Source organism: Ictalurus punctatus, chromosome 12 (assembly GCF_001660625.3).
Source record: "Ictalurus punctatus breed USDA103 chromosome 12, Coco_2.0, whole genome shotgun sequence".
Lineage (NCBI taxonomy): Eukaryota > Metazoa > Chordata > Actinopteri > Siluriformes > Ictaluridae > Ictalurus > Ictalurus punctatus.
The window spans coordinates 33,135,493-33,159,725 of record NC_030427.2 but is presented as its reverse complement, the minus strand read 5'-3'; the positions used below and the strand labels follow the sequence as shown (position 1 = coordinate 33,159,725).

General features: G+C 42.6%; 2 protein-coding genes across 2 annotated transcripts; both read left to right on the top strand.

Moving 5' to 3' along the window:
- The first annotated feature begins 4,777 nt into the window (after positions 1-4,777).
- On the top strand, positions 4,778-8,375 carry LOC108272497 (GTPase IMAP family member 4). The gene is made up of 3 exons (XM_017480931.3): positions 4,778-4,936; positions 5,698-6,284; positions 6,456-8,375. The coding sequence occupies exons 1-3, from the start codon at positions 4,915-4,917 to the stop codon at positions 7,452-7,454; spliced, it is 1,608 nt and encodes a 535-aa protein (XP_017336420.1). The 5' UTR covers positions 4,778-4,914; the 3' UTR covers positions 7,455-8,375.
- Positions 8,376-11,374: 2,999 nt separating this feature from the next.
- srebf2 (sterol regulatory element binding transcription factor 2) lies at positions 11,375-24,136 on the top strand. The gene is made up of 20 exons (XM_053684143.1): positions 11,375-11,648; positions 15,155-15,396; positions 15,559-15,730; positions 18,610-18,764; positions 18,877-18,990; positions 19,090-19,365; positions 19,462-19,576; positions 19,717-19,832; positions 19,921-20,134; positions 20,234-20,409; positions 20,551-20,800; positions 20,904-21,076; positions 21,313-21,475; positions 22,016-22,133; positions 22,250-22,359; positions 22,656-22,788; positions 22,927-23,092; positions 23,171-23,347; positions 23,478-23,583; positions 23,683-24,136. The coding sequence occupies exons 1-20, from the start codon at positions 11,564-11,566 to the stop codon at positions 23,844-23,846; spliced, it is 3,225 nt and encodes a 1,074-aa protein (XP_053540118.1). The 5' UTR covers positions 11,375-11,563; the 3' UTR covers positions 23,847-24,136.
- The last annotated feature ends 97 nt before the right edge of the window (positions 24,137-24,233 follow it).

Below are 24,233 nucleotides of genomic sequence, written 5' to 3'. Positions count from 1 at the left end.
TCTGGCGTGTCTAAAGTGTCCGTAGTGTATGAATGGGTGTGTGAGTGTGTATGTGTGTGTGCCCTGCGATGGACTGGCACCCTGTCCAGGGTGTACCCCGCCTTGTGCCCCATGCTCCCTGGGATAGACTCCAGGTTCCCCGAGACCCTGAGAAGGAGTAAGCGGTAGAAGATGGATGGATGGATGGATAGTCCAAATCTCTAGACCACAAGACCACAGACCTCTGCCTCAGTTTATCAGCTCACATCTATAGAAAAATATCTGAGAGAAACACACAGGGTTCCATTCACACAGACTAAACACTGAGTATGTGAAAACACCCTAACACAGGCAGTCAGTGAAAAGCAGTGGGGGCTCATTTCTTATTGCACCCTCGTTTCCTTGTGTCTTAGCTCCACCCCCTTTAGGATGTGAGGGAAGAATGTAGTGATGAGATGTGAGGAGAGAGCAAGTCGAATGGAATATCTCTCTCTCTCTCTCTCTCTCTCTCTCTCTCTCTCTCTCTCTCTCTCTCTCTCTCTCTCTCGCGTCACCTCAAACAGACGTCAGTTAATGATGAGTGTGCTCAGTTGGATGATCTCATGCACTTCAGAGATCTGCTGTAATGCTGTTGGAGCTCAGTTAATATTGTCACGATTCAAGGATGGTTTCGGAAGCAAACGCAGATTATAACATTTATTAAATAAACGTACAATAAAACAAAGACTCGAAGACAACTTGGCATAACACTGTGGCATGAAACAAAGCACCATGACATAAGACAGAAGTCTAAGACAACGAAAGACAGGGAAACAGTGCAGACAATGTCTATATACAAAAGTGTGCTCATCAACAGAAACGTGAATCAGGTGCAGGTGTCATGTGACATGTGATGCAGTGGCTGATGTGATGAAGTGCCCCCCGCAAGGGCACTTCTCCCGGAGCGCCCAAAAATACACGCCCTTCATCTGGTGGTCCCGGCCCCCTGGGCAAAATGTCCCCAGCAAAACTAGGAGGCTGAGCGGCCTCCATAACGGAGCAGGGAGGCAGAAGGACATACACAGCAGTGCAGGAAAACAGAGGGACTTCCACGGTGGAGTTGCATTTATTATAAAACTTGCCTTAGTGACCCTTAGGTGGGTCACTGACTACGTTTACATGGACAGCAGTAATCCAATTATTGACCTTACTCTGATTAAGATAATGTGATTAAGGTGTTTACATGAGTCGCTTTTATAATACTCATGTCATGTACCCGTTTTACATGTTATAGATCATAATTAGATTAACAGCCCGCGTCATTGCTTCACCGCCATCTGACATCCCTCCAGAATTTCACCCATCAACATACAGGTCTTCGTTATGGAACCGTATACAGTTTTGGGTGTTTTTATTTTTTTTACGAACGCTTCCAGTGCAGTTAATTATTTGCCATGCTATACGTGCGCATAGACGACTGCTTAAACCCGTGGGCTGCATCCCAAACCGCGTACTTACCTACTATACAGTAGCCGAGATACATGTATTTCTCCTACTATAGTCCTATAATAGGTAAGTATGCGGTTTGGGACACCACCATGCTCTCTACATGTGTACATGTCTGTAATACACGTTGATAATGTGACTAAAACAGGAGTACTCGACCTGTCTTAATTTGATTTGTGTTTACTTTGAGTATGAGTTTAATAAGATTAAGGTAATTAGAAATTGCTGTTTATATGCTAGTTTCTTAATCAGAGTATGGTCTTAATCAGGTTAATATTGCATTATTATTGTCCATGTAAACTTACTGACTGAAGTACGACCAGACCGATAAAATATAAAACTTTTTTTAACTAGGCTAGTTTGGTGTCACTAGCACAGAGGAGACACCGCTAAGCTATCACTGTACGTGTTTATCTGCTAAAGTGCCACGCACAGTACATTATCTTTCCTTCTGCTCTGATCATATCATTTTCACATAAACTGGAACTCATATACACATTTACACGTCTTGTTTTCCTGCTCAGCATCAGAGGATGTTTCTGTTTCAGCTCGGCCTATGTCCATTTTCCTCACAGTGACTGAGCTAGCGTTGGGCAGAATTGAGAGACTGTCAGCCAATAAGACACCAGTGTTTCCACATATTTCCCTGTAAAGCCTGTCTGGTCTCACCTCCATTCACTGCAGATATAAAATTACAGACGTCTTCTTTCACTGACGTTCAGTTACGTAGTGACAAACTGCTCCAAGTGGAGAATTATTCAGGGCTAAGGAAAAAAATCTTTGGGGCTACAGCTCTTAAAGCCCAGGCTGGCTTACACCCCTGGTCATGATATTAAAAAAAATTAAGTATAAAAAAAATAGCCAAAGCACATGTCATTTTTCCTACATCAATATTATTGGGGTCAGCTTCCTGTTTGATGGTGACCACACCCCCTTATATGATGTCACACTGATTAAGTTATATTGTTTCTGTAAGGCTGCAGTCACATAAGTTTTGGTACCTGAATTCACCCTAATGAGAAACCATGTTGTCCATTTTCACAGACTGCAGTCATGTCTAACTTCAGAGAAGCTCGGATCGCCTTAATCGGAAAAACTGGAGTTGGAAAAAGTGCTGTGGGAAACACCATTCTAGGCACGAGCAGATTCACTGTAGGTTCTGGTTCTTCATCAGTTACCAGACGATGTCAGAAGGAGACTGCTGTGATTGCAGACAGGAGAGTGACTGTTGTAGAAGCTTCAGATTTTTTCCATTCAACACATGAAGATCTTGTCAGTGAGATGGACAAGAGCATGACATTATCTTCTCCAGGAGTTCATGCATTTCTCTATGTGTTAAAACCCACAACATCCTACATCCTACTTCAAATAAATATCTTTAAATAGAATTTATGTTTCTGTATTGTTATATTTTTATGCTAGTAACTGGTGTTAATCGTTGTAACCATCAGTGAAGCGGTGTGTTATGATGGGGTGTGTTGCGTGTTGAAGAGAGAAGTTTAATTATCTGGACAACTGTTCTTTAATTGTGCTTTCACATCATAAACACTGCAACCCTTTTCTGTGACTGTAGTGAGAATATTCGGTTATATGTTTGTAGTTTTGTCCATATTTATAGTCTCATTTGTTTACATTTTATCAAGCTTGTATTATTATATCTTTATCCTTTTCTGAGAAGATAACAAATTTGGTCTTACAGATTATTCTGAAAATATTTTGATGGGAATATTATATTTGCATCCATTATTATGCATGAAACTGTTATTCTTTATAATTATGATGAGTATTTTGGTTAAAAATAAATAAATCACCTCATGTTGCAGCCTGACCAACAGTGTGTCAGTTTAAATGGTGGGTGTAGAATGTGATGTAGCCCAAGTTTAACATGAGGATGCATGTAAACCTGTATCTCTTTCATTTTTCTTTTTCAGCAGTTTCAGCATTGGACTCGTTTCCATGCTTTTTGGCCTTTCTTTCACTTGTGGTTTGGAGGTCATCGCTTGCATCTGATTCAGCAGCTGTCATTCTGCATTTCTGCTTCCTTGCTTATGTTTTGAACACTTAGCAATGATAAAAGTTTTCCATTTGTGCATTTCAGTTTGTTTTTCCTTGATTTAATGTGCTTGTGGGGGTATTTGCTACATGACAATGATTTATTTCACAGTACTTCATATATGGGAGTATGCAAAGACTCTGCTACTTATAAACATTGTGTCATATTAATTACAGTTTTTAATCAGATAATATATAACTGCACAATGGTGGATTGTTTCATTAATGCATGAATATGTGCACTGTGATTTAGATTATGAAGCACGTGGGAAATTGACAGTATTTAAATGTCAGTACAAGGTGTCAGATCTTTATTCATTTTAAATACAATAGAATTATAATACAAATATAAACAGGTTTAGTAGGATCTTTGTAATATAATTAGTAATGGATCAATATAAAGGCCATGTTTTACTGAATACTGAGTAGTTTCTAAACCAATATTTTAAAAATAATTGTTCCATATTTGCTATTAATTATTTTTATTAGTAAAACCTTAGCAACCACAAATATGCATGTTTTTGTTTTCTATTTTTACTATTGTTTATTTGCACTAAAACCATAGTAATGTGAATCCGCAAAAAAATAAATAAATAAATAAATAAATAAATCCATAAAATCCATTATCAGAATTAATTTAAGGAATGTTTTAAAGGAATAACCACATTCCTTATGGTTAAATGCATGGCTTTCTCTGCCAGCGAACGTTATAAACCGGACCAAATGCGGACCTAAGTGGACGTTCAACGTCCGGGGGACGCCCCCTGTTAGCTGGGTTATTAGACCTTTGATGGATTAAAACATTTCTTATCACTCTGATTATTTTAAACTTCTGATTGGAACTGGTGGATTACATAATAAACACATTTATATCATAGAAATTATTCTATAGGACCATGACAGTTTCCTTTAAAACCAATACGATCCCCATTATAACCATTACAAATTCCATTAGGGTTTCTATTGTTTTCTGTTTGTTTGTTCTTGTTTTTTCATCAGTGGTCTGAGATCTCATCAATGTTAAAATGTCCAGAAAGAGAACTTGTATTGAAAAAGTCCACTTGTAGTGTGAACACCAGAAGCACTGGGGTGTTGTACAGATAGCTCCTCTTTAACAGGACTGAGGGTGGTTAATTTAAACAGAACCACGTGTAAAAACTCCTTCAGATAATTCTAGGAAAAGTTATTACGCTTGCTGCTTGTGTATCTCGTTTTCTTTATCTCGCTGTTGAATATGGACCAGGAGGTGATTTTAGCTGAAACAAACACACCACAAGATGGCGGTCAGAGCCCAGTCATGGTTACAGGAGCGCACGCGCGCGTTGACGTTGTAAACACACACAATGCTAATGTGGCTAACGGAGCTGGATCTTCAGGACGGAGGAAGGTGAAGGAATCATGTCCAACATCTGTGGATCAGGTATAAACGCTTGTACCTCAGAAAATGATTATTATTTTAACTTTTAAAGGTTTACAGTGACGGAGATAACGCTGTTCTGTTAGTTTTGAGAAATGAGTGGTTTTGCTGATAAAAAGAAGCTGTTACCTGTGTAAACAAGAGGTTTTATTTGAGATTAACCTCATACATATAGATATATTTAGATATTTATGCTTTGCGTTGTATATGTGTCTGATAAAAATGTTTTTTTTTTTTGTTCGACCGTTTTAAAATATCTGTAATTTTCTCCCACTCGGATTCTGACAGGGCTAGATTTCTGCTCTGTGATTGGCTAACGCAGCTGTCTGACAGACGGATTGGTTGTGAGTAACCAATCCTAGCGTCGCGGTAGGCGGGGCTTGTCAGAATATAGGCGGGAACGAAAATAAAAGCGGGGAAAATGTCTAAAAAATAAAAAAAAAGATGTGGGGTTTAATTCTGGGTTATCAAGATAGCTTCGGGTTAACTTAATCTTCAGCTCAGACCTGTGAAAGTCACAAAGTCAGTTATATTACCTTATATATCACATATTTTCTGAAATTAGGAAGGAGATATATAAACCTGATTTATATAATATTTTAAAATAATAATTAAAACAGGCAGAGTATAAATTTTACATGTTAGTCAAAGTGGAATGGACTTGGTTTCTACAAAATACAAAGTTCTTGCTGTATTTTCACGGTTTCAGTAATCTAATATACAATATAATGAACTAAACAGTGTAACTTTTCATTGTTTTCCAGAGAAGAACGGTGGAAAGAGGAGTGAGGAGAACAGCAGTGATGAACATGAACTCAGACTCGTGCTCATTGGTCGGACAGGCTCAGGAAAGAGCGCTACAGGAAACAATATTCTCGGACGACGTCATTTCCTGTCTGAGCTGAGAGCAAGCTCAGTGACGCAGGTGTGTGAGCAGGGACATGCTGAGTTATCTGAGGATGAGGTGGATAAAAGCACTAAGGTGTTGGTGGTGGACATGCCAGGATTTGGAGACACTCGATCAGATCCTAGTGAGGTTCACACAGAGATCGCCAAATGTGTGGCGCTGAGTGCACCCGGTCCTCATGCCTTTCTGCTGGTCATTCAGCTGGGACGCTACACGGAAGATGAAGATCGAGCTGCTCAGGATATGCTGCGAATATTTGGGGAGTCTGCTCTACAGCACCACACGGTGGTCGTATTTACCCGTGGGGATGATTTGGAAGAAAGTGGTGGTGATTTGGAGTTGTTTCTGGGTCAGGATGCTCCAAAAGCAATGAGATCTTTACTGGAAACTTGTGGAAGAAGATACCATGTCTTGAACAACAGAAACTTGGAGAACAGGAAGCAGGTGATATAGAAGACTTTGCTGTTATTAAACATTTACTGTTATTTATTAAATCAGACACGAGTTCAACGCTGTGTTCAGTCACATTTCTTTAATTCCTGTTCGATCCTATATATTATTCTGGTTGTATATCAAACTGCCCCCTAGTGGCTTAGTTTCCCCATCTCTCTACAGGTGAAGGAACTGCTCAGAAAAGTGGAGAAGATGGTGGAAGAGAATGGAGGGCAGTACTACACCAGCGCAACATTTCAGGAGGCAGAGCTTGCTATCCGTGAGGAACAGGAAAGGCTGATGAGCCTGGGGGAGGCAAACATGGAGGGGGCCTTGGTGTTAGCCAAGCGGAGGAGGAAGGATTGTGAGAGAGCAGTGGAGATGTGGGTAGAGGAGAGATCAGTTGAGAGGTGGTGGTTGCTGAAGGAAGGATGGCAGAAATGGAAAGAAAGAGAGTGGAGAAGAGGAAGGCATGAGCTAAAATCGTTCCGTACTGAAGCAGCACTCTCGCCAAAGGTTCTAGAGAAGGTAAAAGTGTTAGTGGCAGCTGGAGCTACAGGATTTGCAGTGGGGGCAGTTTGCGGTGCTGTTGCCCCTTTTGCTTTGGCAGCAGGAGCTTCTGTGGTGGGTACTTCGGTGGGTATCACTGCAGGTGTGGCTGGAAAAACAGCTGTAGCTGTAGGGACAGCAATGGGAGGTGTGTTCGGAGGGGCTAATGGGGTATTAGTTGGAGCAGAAGCAGCAGCACCTGGAGAGGCAGCACTAGACACTCTGAAGCAGGTAGGTCTGATGGGGGTCACAGTGGTGGGTGGGGCTGCAGTGGTGGGTGGAGCATTGGGGGTGGGTGCAGGACTTGTGGGAATGGGACTTGAGGGTGGTGCTGCGATAACCGGAGCTGAAGCAGTTAGCATTGCTAGTGCTGGAGCTGTAGCTGCACCACAGGCACTAGGGGGTGCTTTAGTGGAGGGTATAGCAACTAGCAGTGGTCTAACAGGTGCAGCAGGAACACGCGGATGCATTTTAACAGCAGTGACGGAGCTCGGAAGAGTCGCAGCTGGAGTTGCGATGGCTGGAGGACTGGCAGTGAAAGTGGTGAAGGAGCAAGTTCGCTCGGCGACTGGATGCACAGAGAGAAAGTCCTATGAGATATACTGGAATAAAATAAGTGGCAGTGATAACTAGGCATGTTAAAGTGCTATATTGCAGTACTATCCTAAGCTTTCATTTCTGTAGTATCATCATATGACATCGCCAGCTGCTATCTTCTTGGCTCAAATAAACATACAGTCTGGATTTTTAGAGTTTGGCTTTTGTAGCTATCCAGCATACATCGTTAGCATAATAACTAACCTAAGCTAGTAAATAACATTCACTGGCTGAAAGAGTTTGCCATCCACTAAAGCTTTGACATGCTCAGTCCTGTCTGCTGAACACAGAGTATTACCTTCTCCAAGAAGAACATGCATGATGCTCCTTCAGAAGAAACTTGAAACTTAGAAGACAACTGTTCTCATCTTAAACTGGAGAAACCTTGAGACTTAACCTTGAGAATCAATTCTCTGTCCAAAAATGCTGGAAATGAAAATGTATTGATCGTGATAACGGTGTTGTGTGCAGTATATGGTGATACATACAGCTAGCACGTGAGCCCTCAGAACAAATTGACTCACTAACATGCACCGTGTTTTATCAGTTCTCAGACAGGCCTTTTATTTTGCACATGAATTATGTATGAAGTTGTATGAACTAACTAACTTAACCTTTATTAGCTCCATTAATCAAGATCTAATCTTTTTATATATATACATATATATTTGATGAGTTAAAAATCTTCTGCACTTCTTAAACACAATTAAACTCAATTAATTAATTTAGTTTTTCCAGAATATATTAGTTTCTGTAGTTCTGATGATTATACGCATCAAAACAGCATTTTCATATTCACCAGAATATTAAGCTATTACACATTTTTTTCCTCATGATTTGAACCATGAAGTTGCATTAAATCCAAAGTGAATGAAAACTTGCTTTGTTTAAATTAAGTGCTCATAACGAAGTGTCTTACAATAAAGCATGGAAATAAAGTTTTATTATTTTATTGTAGTTACACTTTCACCACTTTCATCTTTGACCACTGCTACTGTAAACTACGTCATGTTACACAATTATAAGATAAGACAAGATAACCTTTATTGATCCCACAAAAAAAAGAATACACATTAAATAGGAATAGAATTGAAATAAAGTATATATATATATATATATATATATATATATATATATATATATATATATATATATATATATATATACACACACACACACACACACACACAATAGGAATAGAAAAATAAGAATTCAATTAGTAAAAAATAATAATGGTAATATGTACACTATGGACACCTCAATGTATGTGTATAATTTGAATATGTGCAGATGTGTAACACCTTGTTTATATACATGAGTGGATAAATGGATTATTAATAGAGGGCTGAACAACAAATAATAATGTGTGGGTTGCTGATGCAAAAAAAACAGCAGTGCTACATTATGTTGTTGTTGCATTAAAGAGTCTGACTGCTGTAGGGATGAAGGACCTGCGGTCGCGCTCTTTCTTGCACTGAGGGTGCAGCAGTCTGCTGCTGAAGGAGCTGCTCAGGGACCCCAGAACCTCATACAGGGGGTGAGAGGAATTGTTCCTGATAGACGCCATCTTAGCGAACATCCTCCTCTCCCCCACCACCTCTTCGCTGTCCAGAGGGTAGACCAGGACAGAGCTAGCCCTCTTGACCAGTTTGTTGAGGCATTTCCTCTCCCTCTCTGTGCACCCAACCACCCAGCAAACTACTGCATAGAAGATAGCAGATGCTACCACAGTGTTATAGAAAGTTTTAATCTACCTGATAGTACATGAGTGCTGAGCCATACTTAATGCTTTCCTCACACCCACATACCAGAATGGAAATACGATGATAAACTCATCTGAATCTGAAATTTCATGCTGATGACACTGTGTCTTAGAGCGGAATGTTAACCAAAGCTTACAGTCAGGCCACTTTTGCCCCAAATTTGAAATATTGTGCAAGGATCACATTTGCTCAAGATTCCAGATGCTGTGAAAACCTTTATTGTGTCTGCTTATCATTACTCCACTTTTAACCCACAGCACATTCTGATTCCTGTATTTAGCCTATGTGTAGCAAAACTGCACGTTATTCAGCTGGAAATACAACTACATTTCCATAAGAGCTGGGATTGCTTCTAAAATGCAATAAAAACAAAAATCTATGATTTGTCAAGTCTCTTTAAACTTTAATTAACTGACAAAAGTACAAAGAAAAGATATTCAATGTGTTCACTGACCAACTTAATTGTATTTTGTAAATATAAACAAATTTAGAATTTGATGCTGATGGGCTCCAGGTTCCCCGTGACCCTGAAAAGGATTAAGCGGTATAGATGGGAAGATGGATGGATGGATGGAGAATTTGATGCCTTCAATACACTTAAAGAAAAGTTGGGATAGAGGTAAAATAAGACTGAAATGTTTATAGAAAATTTAGGTAACACCATTTTGGAGGATCAGGTTAATTGGTAACAGGGGAGGGTATCAGGATTGGGCATAAAAGGACCATCCACTAAAAGCTCAGTGTTTGCAAGCAAGGATGTGTCATGGATCACCACTTCATGAGAGAATTGTCAGTTCAAAAAGAACATGGCAAAATTGCAAAGAATTTGGATATTTCACCATCTACAGCGCATAATATTGTGAAAAGATTGAGGGAATCCGGAGAAATCTCATTGCGTAAAAAGGGCAAGGTCGGAAACCACTGTTGAATGCGCGTGACCTTCGAGCCCTCAGTCGGCATTGCCTGAAAAATCATCATGCTTCTGTGATAAATATAACCACATGGGCTCAGGAGTACTTTGGAAAACCGTTGTCACTTAACACAGTCCGCCGCTGCATCCATGAGTCCACGTTTTAGCTTGTTTTCAGGAAAAATGGACGTCGAGTTCTCCGTGCCAAAGATAAAAAAAGACCAGCCAGACTGTTATAAGCGAAAGGTGCAAAAGTCAGCATCTGTGATGGTATGGGGTCCATCAGTACCCACGGCAAACACTGAATATCTTTTCTTTGTGCATTTGTCAGTTCATTAAAGTTTCAAGAGACTTGACAAATCACAGATTTTTGCTTTCATTTCATTTTAGAAAAAATCCCAACTTTTATGGAAATATGGTTGTACCTGCTATATCTGCAGTTATACCACATTTGTTGATTGTTCAGCTCACATTAGTACATGTTTATATTAATGTGCTTGTTATATGTTATGTTAACATTTCAAAAGTAACAGTTCATTCACTGCGAATTGTACAGCAGACACGCCACTATTAGTATGACAACATGGTGTAGTTTTCTGTAAGGAGAGATGTCTTTAGCATGTATGGAAGGAGTCTCCAGTGTCAGCTCTGAAGGTGAAGCTGTAACTTTTTCTGTACATTTTCAGTGTTTTATTCTGTACATATTCAGCTGTCCATCCTCTTACAGTTGCAGGAATGTTAATATAATGGAAGTACCATTCCTCATTACAGATATACTTAACCATAAATTAAATTTTACCTTGGCATCTTCCAGTGATCACAGATCGTGTCATTTTTGTTGAATAACACTGTTAATTGCTGTATTTTATCACGCACAAAATTCCTAAAGCAGTTTAATCGGTTGTATGTTCTCTTTATATGTTAGTAAACACTTTCCTGAGTATTTACATTTCTGAAATATTTTTAAAGACTACAGTAAAAGAAGCTGGAGGCGTCTGTGATGCAACTCCAGCAAAACAAGTAGTGGTAGCCCCGCCTCTCTAATACATATTCATGTTCTTTTGTACTCGCTGCTGCATATGCATCGACACAGCCGTTCACAAAGCGCTGAGGGGGCGGGGCGTATTCAAATCAGAATGGAACCTCTGCTCATCGACGTACTATCAGACCACGCTGCAGCGAGCGACACGATTGGTCCAGACCGCCTGATCTCGCGACAGCAGTGAGGTCGATGGAGCCAATCAGGCGTCTACAAGGTGAAAAAACACACACGGGTTGTTTGTGGATGACGTCGATGGTGGAAATCAAGATGGAGGCGTTGGTACAGGAAGGCTGTCTTCGCCTAAGCGATGCGGCGGGAGGCGTCTTTTAATCTCTGTTTTTAAGTTTTAGTCATTTAAAAAAGATCAACTTTATGACCAGGAGCTGTAACGCGAGCACAGGAGCCGGGAAGAAGGGATTAGTGTGAGAGAATGGACGGCGGAGGATTTATAATGGAGAATATGGACACGAGTCTGTCTGAGCTCGGAGATGAGTTCACTCTGGGAGACATCGACGGTAAAAAGCACAATCAATCATCATATTTATTGACCAATTAAAGCACTTTCTGTGAGTTTATGTTTATATCAGTCGAGTTTAATAGGCTGAGTGCTGAATAGTCTGGTGTTTATAAAAGTACACTACAGGGTTTAATGATGACTTCCGGTCACCTCCATCTCACACACATCACACTTCTGTCCTGGCTTGATTTTACACTATATATATATATATATATATATATATAACATTTGCATTACAGCACACTGATGCTGAGTTCTGGATTGTGATTGGTCAGAAGGTGTTGATTAAGATTCTCTAACAGCGGCTCTGACAGTAGTGCAGGAGCACATCACAGCTTTATATTAGTACGTTATCGTTTCTATAGTAACATCAACAGATTAAAAACGTGTGTAACAGTTGATATGGTGAAGTGTTCTGTAAGAGGAAATGTGTTTATATAATGTGTGTGGAAGGAGTCTCCAGTGTCAGTGCTGTGTAACAGTCAGAGGTGAAGCTGAAACTTTACGTTTCCCATATACTTCTTTGGGGATTCTCGGTAACATGATGAGCTGTGATTTTTTTGGCTTATTAACTATTAAAAAAGAGAGAGAGAGAGGGAATAAAGAGAGGGCTGGTGATGGAAAGAGTGTTTATATAACGTAAGTGACAACAGGAACATTAAATGTAAATATAAATGGATAAAAAGTATGACATGTCGACATGCCCAAAACATTTGGGGTTGTGCCCCCCAACCCCCCAATTATTACTATTCATAGTGATGGTAATCATTTCCTACACTGTCATGATCTAGTGGTTTTTGCTGTTATTATTGTGCAAGTTTCCTGTATTACACACACACACACACACACACACACACACACACACACATCCCTGAGATGATGTGTTTTTCACTCACACATTCATACTCATTACTGTCTGATTGAATACACACATTTTCCAAGTTTTCTGGTTCTACCCATGATGCCAGACGTTTCTGATCCAACACACACACACACACACACACACACACACACATATTACTGTCTACACACAGTAACAGATCTTGGATAACACTGATGGATATAGTTATTACTACATTGCTGATGAAGGGTTATGGTAATAAGAGTAATAAACAGCGTGTTGTGTTTGTATAAACAATGTTTGATCCATCAGGTGCAGGGGCCTTGAACATATGACCTTAACCTTGAAAACACACACACACACACACACACACACACACACACACCCCTGTGTGGTAATAAAGAAATCACAGAAATACAGGTGCGATAACAGACCATAATGACTACCTGAAGGCAGGTTGATTAATGAAGTGAGACGTGTCACTCTATTTTAATATATCAGTTTTCTGTGATGTGTGCTGCTGTTATAGGAAAATAATTCATGTTGAAACTACTTAGTTCCTGTTGTCACGTCTGTTATAGCAGCTGTAAACTGTCTCTCCCTCACCACCTCCTCTTTATTCTCTCTCTTCGAGTTAATAAGGAAAATAACACAGCTTGTCATGGTGGGGGGAATTGTGAAGAAACAGAACCAGACCATCAGGAAACTTGTTTTTCTTGTTCGAGTTGGTGATGGTTTCAGTGAATCCAGTCGGATGGGAACCCTCACAGTAATGTAGTCAGAATTTATTTTTGGACATTTCCCACCCACCGTCCGGTTCTCCAGTGTCATACCACAGCTAGCACCCAGCGAGGGGGTAAAGGGGTAAAGACTAGATACCTCAGACTTTCCAAGACTCTGTTCTCAAACACTTCACATCCCTGTACATGAACATAATAATGTGTGTGTGTGTGTGTGTGTGTGTGTGTGTGTGTGTGTGTGTGTGTGTGTGAAGGTTAAGGTCACACAGTCAAGTCTTTATAACACACCACTGTTCATCATTGTACTACTTCACACTCAGCAGCCGCTCTTCCACCAACGTGATAGTATTTAGTGACGTATGATCATTATATCCGTCTGTTATCTAGATACTGTACCATCTGTTTGAACAAGTTATCAACACAAATATACACTATAAGACCAAAAGTATGTGCACCCCTGACCATCACACCCATATGCTCTTGTAGAACATCCCATTCTAGATTTATTCCCCCTGTGTTTGCTGTAATATTGCGCTCCACTCTTCTGGGAAGGCTTTCCACTAGATTTTGGGGCGTGGCTGTGGGGATTTGTGATCATTCCGCTACAGGAGCGTTAGTGAGTTTGAGGTTAGGTGCTGATGTTGATGTGAGGAGACTCCAGTTCATCCCAAAGGTGTTCTGTGGGGTTGAGGTCAGGGCTCTGTGCAGGACACTCGAGTTCTTCCAAGCTTCACACCCCACGTCTTCATGGAGCTCGCTTTGTGCACAGGAACATTGTCATGCTGGAACAGTGTTTGGGATTCTTATTTCTTAGGGAAATGGTAAAGCTACAGCGTGTGTGCTTCAAACTTTCTGCTAACAGTTTGGGAAAGAAGCACATGTGGGTGTTTTTCATCTCAAATATGCTATAGAATTGCTGTATGGTAACCATGGTAACTGTGGTATCAGTCATTCCTAAGGGGAAGTTATCCTTGACCTGACGAGGAGTATACATTTCACCACTGTGTGCAGTCCATAGTGTGGGGTTTTGTGTTTATCTTCAGTGTCAACAATCTAAGTAAATAAGTTAATAAACATGACCAATCGAGTGAGCGCTAGTATTACAGAACGGGGTGTGTGTGTGTGTGTGTGTGTGTGTGTGTGAGAGAGAGATTTCCTCCAGAACTTTCCACTGACACTCTCATTAATTAGTGTCTCATGGGTCACACAGTGTGTGTGTGTGTGTGTGTTTCCTGTAATTGTGTTGTGATGAGCTGTTGTTTAACCTTTAACACAGGACCGACAAATTATTTTACTTGTAAAAACATTTTGTACAATGCACTGATGATTAAAACATTTCAGTTTTTTTTCTTTTCATGCAGATTGGTGTTAAACATTTCCTTCACCACATCTGCATCACATGTGCAGTCAGTCTGATTATTCAGAGTAAATCTCTCACTATTATAAGAATCAGCACAGATTTAGTTTTTTGTCCAGACATGACTTTATCATTTAATCTTGCGTTTTGACTCTATATTATATAAATATGATTCTATCATTACAAGCATTCAGAGCCACACCGAGTTTGATTTCTAACTGTTGTGTGGATGTGAGATGGAGACGTGATCTGAGGTGCACCATATTACATACTCCTTGATTTGGTCATTTGCTGATTCCCAGACAGCGCTCCCAATCGGGGAGGGTGAAGGCTAACGTGCATCTGATCATCGTCTCTCCATGAAGGATACCGAGGCCTTGAGACTTGATAAAACACACACTGTTCGGGTGTGTACAGGGTTCTGTATGACCCTGTTGCAGACGACAATAAAACACGTGTCTTATCATATTTTACAGAAAGGTTAAGGCCATAAGTTCAAGGATGCTGTATTAAGTCCTCATTGTCTCTCTCTCTCTTACTCTTTTTCTTTTTCTTTCTCTCTACAGAGATGCTGCAGTTTGTCAGTAATAACTCCGAGTTTTCTGATCTGTTTGACGACCCCATGCAAAATGGACCAGCGCATCCGGTACAGTCAACCAACCCCATCACCATGACACCCGCCACTTCTGCTCCCGCTGCAGTGGCCATGCCCAGCACACATGCCCCTGTACAAAGCATAGCAATCAGTCAGCAGAGCCGAACAACACCGTTACTGCAGCCCCGACCACAACCACCAACGCACATACAGGTAGACCCAATGCAAACACACACAATGGACAAATGCTGGTGTGAACATGTTAACATGCAACGCTGCGACCTTATTAACACTGATGAGTACAGTTACTGTTATTCTGCAGTCATGCAGTGAAGGAGGACGTTCATTCAACCCACTTTTATTGTCTGCTTTCAGGTCGCAGCCTCTTCAGTTCCTTTGCAGACTCAGACCCTAGCGAGTTTTCCCATGCAGACACAGACACTGCAGACACAGACGCAGACTGTGATGATCACTCCCACTGCAACACAGCAAAGATTCATACAAAATCCTGTCATCTGCCACCAAAACCCCAACGCTGCCTTTCAGGGTAAGAAAAAAGCATGAGTGTATTTATTTATTTTATTTATAATATACTCTCGCTAGCTCCCCGCAGACACTCTCGACTGCTCTGGCCCGCTCCCCGCAGACACCGTCGACTGCTCTGGCCCGCTCCCCACTCTGCTTCTGTCACTATCTACTGATATGCCCCTTACTAAACTGTCCCCATTTGCTATACAAAAAGGAGTCACAGGAATAGCAATACCACTCAAAGACATCAAAAAGTTGCGATCTGTAAAAATTTTGGTGGAATGTTCCAAGAAAGCAAACTCAGAAAACGAGCAACTACTCTGGCCGGAGTCACCATGAAAGCATTCATTCACCCTTCCCTAAATAACAGCAAGGGTGTCATCTGTACCAGAGAGAGCTGCAGAACATGGACAAAGCTGAAATAACATCAGAACTGAAACAACTAGGTATGGCCGATTTTGTAAAAAGAATAACTATTAAAAAAAGTCTGTCAGATAATTATAATAGGTAACATTTAACAGACCCCAACTGCCATAAAGAATCCAAATAGGACACCTAAGTGTCATTGTGAACATCTTCATACCGAACCCATTGAGATGTTTTAAATGCCAGAAATTCAAGGAAACCTACGCTGCTTTGGTTAAACCGGAATTACAAGCAATTAGCTGTCAAACAGAACTGACCTGGTATCTATAGACAAACCTCAAACTATAGGCACTGCAAAGAGTTTGTCCCCTCAAAAAAAAGTAGGAATGTGCACATCCAGACCAACCCGATTCAAAGCTCACAGTCGGAACAGAGAGAATCCGGAGGGAAAAAGCCTCATAACACAGCAACTCAACAATCAAATCAAGATAAAAACCCACCTCAAAAATCAGACAACCCAAAGGATGTTGAAATGGCTGAGGCTATGCCTAGCCGTAGTCGAAGACTCTTCCCCCAAGTGTAAGAATAAACTTATATAATAGACTCGTTCCTATCCTCCCTACTTGATGATAACTAATCATATAATTCAGTGGAGTCGCCGAGGACTCAAAGTTAACTTCACAGAATTACAGCTCCCATTTGAAATCCATTTACTTATTGTATTCAGGTAACTCATTTATCGCCAGACAATCCCTTGACTCTCAAAACTTCACCATGTTTAATACATATGGACCAAATGTAAAACGACCCACTGGTGGATCAGATAGACTAGTGGAACAACACATAACTCTGTTATTTTGCATTAGATACCCATCTACAAGCTACAGCAACTTATTCTTCATAAAATCATTACGCTGTGCTCAATCTACATACCTCCCAATGAAATAATTGCATAACAAGAACTGGATAAACTTGTCGCTCAACTACCAACTCTATTCATTCTCGTGGGGAATTTTAACGGCCATAACCATTCATGAGGAGAAGACCACTGTGATATCAAAGGAAAGAGAAAGGAAGATTTCATAAACAACAATGATTTATGTTTACTAAATGATGGGACTAAAATTTACCTCCATCCAGGTCATGGCATTTATTCAGCAATTGATCTGACCATATGCAGTGCAGAGATTCTTCTAGATTGCTTGTGGCAGGTGTGGGAGTGACTACTTTCCCCTTATCATCTCCTTTATAAAAACAGATCTCCAACAATAACCCTCAAGATGGCAGTTTAAGAAAACACATCGGTCTTCCTTTCAAACCTGTACAGCGAGAGATTTATTTCAATATCACAAGACAACCAGGACCCCATAAAAAGACGAAACAATACCAAAGACATGAACCAGATCACACTGTAAGGCTAGTCCGTGGTTTAATGAGCACTGTCAAAAGGTTATTGAAGCACGGAAAAAGTCTGAAAGACTTAAACATCCATCAACTGCAAACCTAACAAGATTTTAAATCTGTAGAGCTCAAGCTTTCAGGATCATTAATGAAGCAAAAAAAACAAACAATTTCTAACAAACTTAACATTTAATACACTTACAAAGAGGATCTGGAAGATGGTTCGCAAGATGATGGGCGTGGGAAGTGGATCACGTATTCGACATCAAAAAACAAGACCCTCTTCAGACAAAGGAAATAGACAGAGCAAACGCATTAGCAGATTCCTTTGAAGAGAATTAATCAACAGAACACTGTCTTCCTGAATTCCAGTCTACAAGAGCACAACAGGAAAGTATACCACCGCAAGCATCTCCACTAATAACAAGCAAACATATAATCAACCTTTCAGGATGGAAGAATTACTAAACTCTAAATGCTCACATGATACTGCTGTTGGTCCAGATAAAATCCATTACCAATTCTTAAAGCACTTACCCCATAGTACATTATCCCGACTTTTGGATCATTTTAACTTTGTTTGGTCCTCTGGTAAAATACCGTCGGCTTGGAAAGAAGCATTAATAATTCCCCTACCTACATCAGGAAAAGACCGTACTAATCCACATAACTATCGACCAGCTGCCTTTGCAAAATCATGCAAAGGATGGTAAACAACCGCCTCGTCTGGACTCGAAGAAACAAATAAATGCCTTCCAGTGTGGTTTTAGATATGGAAACAGCACCTTGGTTCACCTGAATAGACTAGAGTCATACATCCGAGATGGTTTTATTAGAAAGGAACAGATGCCCTTCACTGCTCACTCCCACAGATGCCCTTCACTACCGCTGTCCACTCCCACAGATACCCTTCACTGCCGCTGTCATCTCCCACAGATACTCCTCACTGCCACTGCCCACTCCGACAGATGCCCTTCACTGTCCACTCCCACAGATGCCCTTCACTGCCACTGCCCACTCCCACAGATACACTTGCCTAACACTACCAGGCTTTCTAACCATATAACCAGTTATCTGCATGGTTGTGAGCAAGTTAATCTTGTACAGAATTTTGTCTCCATCCTTTTTTAGTCCTCCAGCCACAGGTGCCAAGCATTGTGACATCACCACAGGTTCAGCCAATGACGATCCAGCACCAGCGTGTATTGACCCCTACAGCTCAGACCATTCAGACGATCTCTGCAGCACCCACTGCTGTTCACACTGTAACACCTCAGGTGCAGCAGGTACCTGGGAATGTCTCTCACACACCCATGCTGTAATTAATATTTAGTGTTTAATTAATTATCACTCACTGTGTTTGTGCCACATCTAACTGGAAACGTGTGTGTGTGTTAGGTGTTGGTGCACCAACCACAGATCTTGAAGACAGACTCATTGGTTTTGACGACAATGCAAAATCCAACCGGAATTACGTTTACTACGCCGCTGCAAACTACTGTACAATTTCCAGTACGTACACACACACACACACACACACACACACACACATGGACACACACAGTGTACAGGTTTTTGTCTATACACTCACACACTAACTCCCTCTCTCAGACTCTGGTGGGCAGTAACATCCTCACCACTGTCCCAGTCATGATGGGTGGCGGTGACAAGCTGCCAATCAAACAGCTCCCTTCAGGCCCCACCCAATGCCCGAGTGTGACCAGGGCGGTGCCAGAGCAGAGCACTGCGGTTGCCATGGGAATGGGTGGTGTGGTGAAGGAGGGAGAAAGGAGGACGACACACAACATCATTGAGAAGAGATATCGCTCCTCTATTAACGACAAAATCCTGGAGCTGCGTGACCTGGTCATGGGCAACGACACCAAGGTAGGCATCCAGGTGCAGTGTGAAGAGTTTTTAGCACTGTTCATTTTTGTCAAGGGCTGCAAGTAAGGTGTGTGTGTGTGTGTGTGTGTGTGTCAGATGCATAAGTCTGGTGTGTTGCGGAAGGCGATTGACTACATCAAGTACTTGCAGCAGGTGAATCAGAAACTGAGGCAGGAGAACCTGGCGCTGAAGATGGCCAGCCAAAAACACAGTGAGTGCACACACACACACACACACACACACACACACACACACACACACACACACACACACACTTGTATGATTACTGGTCAGAGAGATCAACATTGTGTATATTAGTTTCACACTGTCACTCTCTCTCACTCTGTACAGAGTCGGTGTGTGTGGTGGACGAGGTGTCTGTTATGACTCCTCCCCCATCTGACTCCGGTTCTGCCTCTCCTCAGTTCAGCATCGACTCAGAACCCAACAGCCCACTGCTTGAACCGGTACACACACACACACACACACACACACACACACACACACACGGTTCCAATCCTATAGAGCTGAATGTTTGCCCTCCCCCGTGTTTAGTTGAAGAGTGAGCCGGCCTCGCCCCCCTCCTCGGTGGGTGTAATGGATCGTTCCAGAGTCCTGCTGTGTGCTCTCACCTTCTTGTGTGTGTCCCTGAACCCTCTGCCCTCACTCATCGGCTCGGACCAGTACAGCGCCTCCTCGTGGCCTGGAGGAGAATCTTTCATACCCTCACGCTCACTCGTGTGGCTGCCTGCACAAACACAGAGCTTCGGTGAGGAATTCTCTCTCATGCTTTCTCTCTCACTCTTTCTCACTCACTCTCACACACGAACAGACAGAATTTGTAATAATCATTCATCACTCTCTTTAGGCGCGTGGCTGTGGTGTGTGCTGCCATGGGTGATGGTGTGGGTGTTGAGTGCAGTGGGTGTGGTTTGGGGATGTGTGAGAATTCTGTATATATGGGAACCGGTCACGCCCCTTCACTCGCCCACATCTGTGATGTTCTGGAGACACAGGAAACAGGCCGACCTGCAACTGCAGAGGGTACGCACACGGACACACACACATATACACATACACGGAGGCACACACACACATACACATACACGGACACACAAGGACACATATGTATACACTTGTGCACATACACACTCATGACTTTCTCTCTCTCTCTCTGTGTCTCAGGGTGATTACAGCGCCGCAGTCAGCAGTTTGCAAACATGTCTCTCTGTGTTATCCCGAGCTCTGCCCTCCACAACCTTTGACCTCGCCTGTTCACTGTCCTGGAATCTAATTCGCTACTGCCTACATAGACCCACCCCACTGGGCTGGCTGGTGCGTTTGATTGGTGGGAAGCACGGGGGGGAGGAGTCTCAGATCAGTTCCAGAGATGCAGCGCTGGTTTATCATCAGCTGGGCCAGCTGCAGCTCACAGGTGTGTGTGTATGTGTGTGTTTATATAAAATAGGCACAAATGAGGTTCATTCTGTAAAATTAAAACTTGGGGGGTGTGTGTGTGTGTGTGTGTGTGTGTGTAGGTAAGCTGTCGGAGCGCAGCACCATGTGGGGAGTGTGTGTGTGCCTGAACGCAGTGAATCTGAGTGAGAGTGCGGGAGGGAAAATGGCTCCTACTGAGCACGCTCAGATCTACATCACCACTGCCATCTCACTGCGCAAAACTACCCTGGGGAAACAACTAAGCTTCCTGCCTGTGAGTACACACACACACACACACACACACACACACACACACACACACACACACACACACTAACACTACCAACAAGAGTACATCACTGAAAGACGGGGTGGTTATAAATGGCAAGAGAGAGCAGTGAAAAAATTAATAACGCCATCTACAGTCATCACTTCAGTTTTACTCTCTCTCTCCCCCCTCTTGCCCCTCTCTCTCACTCCCTCACCACCCCCCCCTCCCCTTCTCTGTAGGCATATATACTGAGTTGTGCAGAGAGTTTGTTTTCAGACTCGAAGCCTCCTGACTCTCTGCGCTGGCTCTTCACCCCATTGGCCAGACAGTTTTTCCTGAGCTGTGATTGGTCAGTGAAAGCTGAGAACTGTGACGGAGTGTTTTCATCTGAAAGGGTACAAGGTACATGCACACACACACAGCCGTGGTGGCTGTGGATCAGGTGGTGGAGCGGGTTGTCCACTAATCGTAGGGTTGGTGGTTCGATTCCCGGCCCACGTGACTCCACATGCCGAAGTGCCCTTGGGCAAGACACTGAACCCCAAGTTGCTCTCGATGGCAAGTTAGCACCTTGCATGGCAGCTCTGCTACCATTGGTGTGTGTGTGTGTGTGTGTGTGTGTGAGTGAGTGAGTGTGTGAGTGAGTGAGTGTGTGAGTGAGTGAGTGAGTGAGTGTGTGAGTGTGTGAGTGAGTGAGTGAGTGAGTGAGTGAGTGAGTGAGTGAGTGAGTGAGTGAGTGAGTGAGTGAGTGAGTGAATGGGTGAATGAAACAGTGTAAAGCACTTTGGATAAAAGTGCTATATAAGTGCGCCATTTACTATTCACACACACACACACACACACACACACACACATATAAACAAGCTAATGCAGAATGTGGTTTTAATTAAACCGTGCTCTCGGTGTGTGTGTGTGTGTGTGTGTGTGTGTGTGTGTGTGTAGTGGACCCTGTTGCACAGCTGCATCGGCGTTTCTGTGAGAAGCTTCTGGAGAGAGCGATACACACTCTGATCCAGCCTCACAGTGACACTGAGAGTGTGAAACACAAGGATGAGAGCGGGTAAATCTGATGTGTTTATTTACTGACTAATCTCTCCTTTTATACTTTAATTTATTTTATTTACACAGCAGCGTGGCTCTGTACGCAATGCATTCACGCTCTGTGTTTCTCTGTAGAGAGTTCAGTGGTGTGATGGAATTTCTGCAGCTGTTGAACAGCTGTACTGATGACTCCGCCTCCCCAACTCCACCCTTCCCAGCACTGGCCAATCAGAACTCTGCTTCCGGTAGAGTCCTTATTTTTCTCTTAGTGTCTGTCTTTCTGTCTAGCATGTTAGAGTAGTTCACTACACCTGGTAACTATGGTGATATTTTAGTATGGTGGCAGGGAGTGGCTAGTTGTCATGGTAACCAGGGAACTTTGTAAACCCTTAGCTAGCTTATTATAGCCTTTAATTCATAGTGTGCACTAGAGCCTACTTCTTATTTTAACTTATCATGTAGTGCAGTAGTGTGCAGGTCTGGGGTGTGTCCCAGTGACAGTGTTTATAAGTGGTGTGTGTGTGTGTGTGTGTGTACTCAGTGTCAGACCCTGTGTGTCGCTGGTGGGCGTTGGTCCTGAAGGCTGCTGTTCATTGGCTGCAGCGTGATGACGCGGCTGTGAGGTCACTGCTGGCAGAGGCGGAGCGAATGCCGAGAGCGCTGCATTCCCTGGAGTGAGTTTGTGTTTGTGTATGTGTGTGTGTGAGAGAGAGAGAGTGTGTGTGAGAGAGAGAGAGCGAGACAGACAGGAAATGTGTGTACTTTTATGTTATAATTGTGTGTGTGTGTGTGTGTGTGTGTGTGTGTGTTAGTCACCCCTTGCCGAAAGCTGTGTTGGCGCTGTGTAAAGCGGTGCAGATGAGTGTGTGTCCTCAGAAGGGAGAAGGAACACTGGGCTGCCTCACACACTGCAACAGAGCCAGTGCTTACCTACACAACAGCATCACACACACACCCACACACACCTGGCTGCACAAGGTATGTCTACACACACTTACACACACACACACACTCTCGCTTCCCTACACAACCTTATCAGGCTGGTTTTATCTCCAGGGGGCGGAGCTTCTGGTGTGTGATCTCCTGCTGACCTTGAGGACCAGCCTCTGGCAGCGTGGAGGTGGAACTAATGGAGAGCCAAGCCCCGCCCCTTCCCCTCAGTTGGCTGGATTCCAGAGGGACCTAAGCTCTCTTCGTAAACTGGGACAGGGTTACACACAGGCTCAGCACAAGGTCAGGAACCTGAACGTGACCTTTCTCACGCTCTCTCACACACACACACACACACACACACACACACACACACACACACACACACACACACACACACACACTGAGTTGTGACACTGTTTTCTCTGTCCAGGTGTTTCTGCATGAGACTACAGTGAGGTTAATGGCAGGTGCAAGTCCCACACGCACACACCAGCTACTGGAGCACAGCCTGCGCAGAAGAACACACAGCTATAAAGGTACACACACACACACACACACACACACACAAGCGCTACATAAAGAAATGTGTTGTATATTTAATTGTTCCTCTCTGTGTGCGCGTGTGTGTTCTGCAGATGGTGTGTGTGTTCCAGGTGAACGTGAGCGTGCTCATGCCATCATGCTGGTGTGTCGTCACCTGCCCCTGTCCCTGCACCGTACACACCTGCTGGCCCACGCCAAACACACACTGCAGAGAGTCGGAGACATACACACACTTCACGCTATCGCTGCTTCATAAACACACACACACACACACACACACACACACAGATGTATATAAGCTGTACATATTATTATTGTAGAGACCAGAGTCTTAAATAAGGCATAGTTAGATGCATTCTATATGGAAGACAGACAGACAGACAGACAGACAGAGGGTGAGGGTGTACAGGTAAAATAGTGTTTATGATGCTTTCATATTTTAATTACTTTTATTCCTTTCACTGTTCTCTCTGAATGTGTGTGTTTTTGCTAATTGTAATGTTACTTTTGTTTATTAAACTTGTTGTGTGTATCTGGGTAACCTAATGAGCTGCAATACTCATTTTGTGTGTGTGTGTGTGTGTGTGTGTTTCGATTTGTATCAGACTTTTCCCTTCATGTGGTAATCCCCGCTCTGATGGTT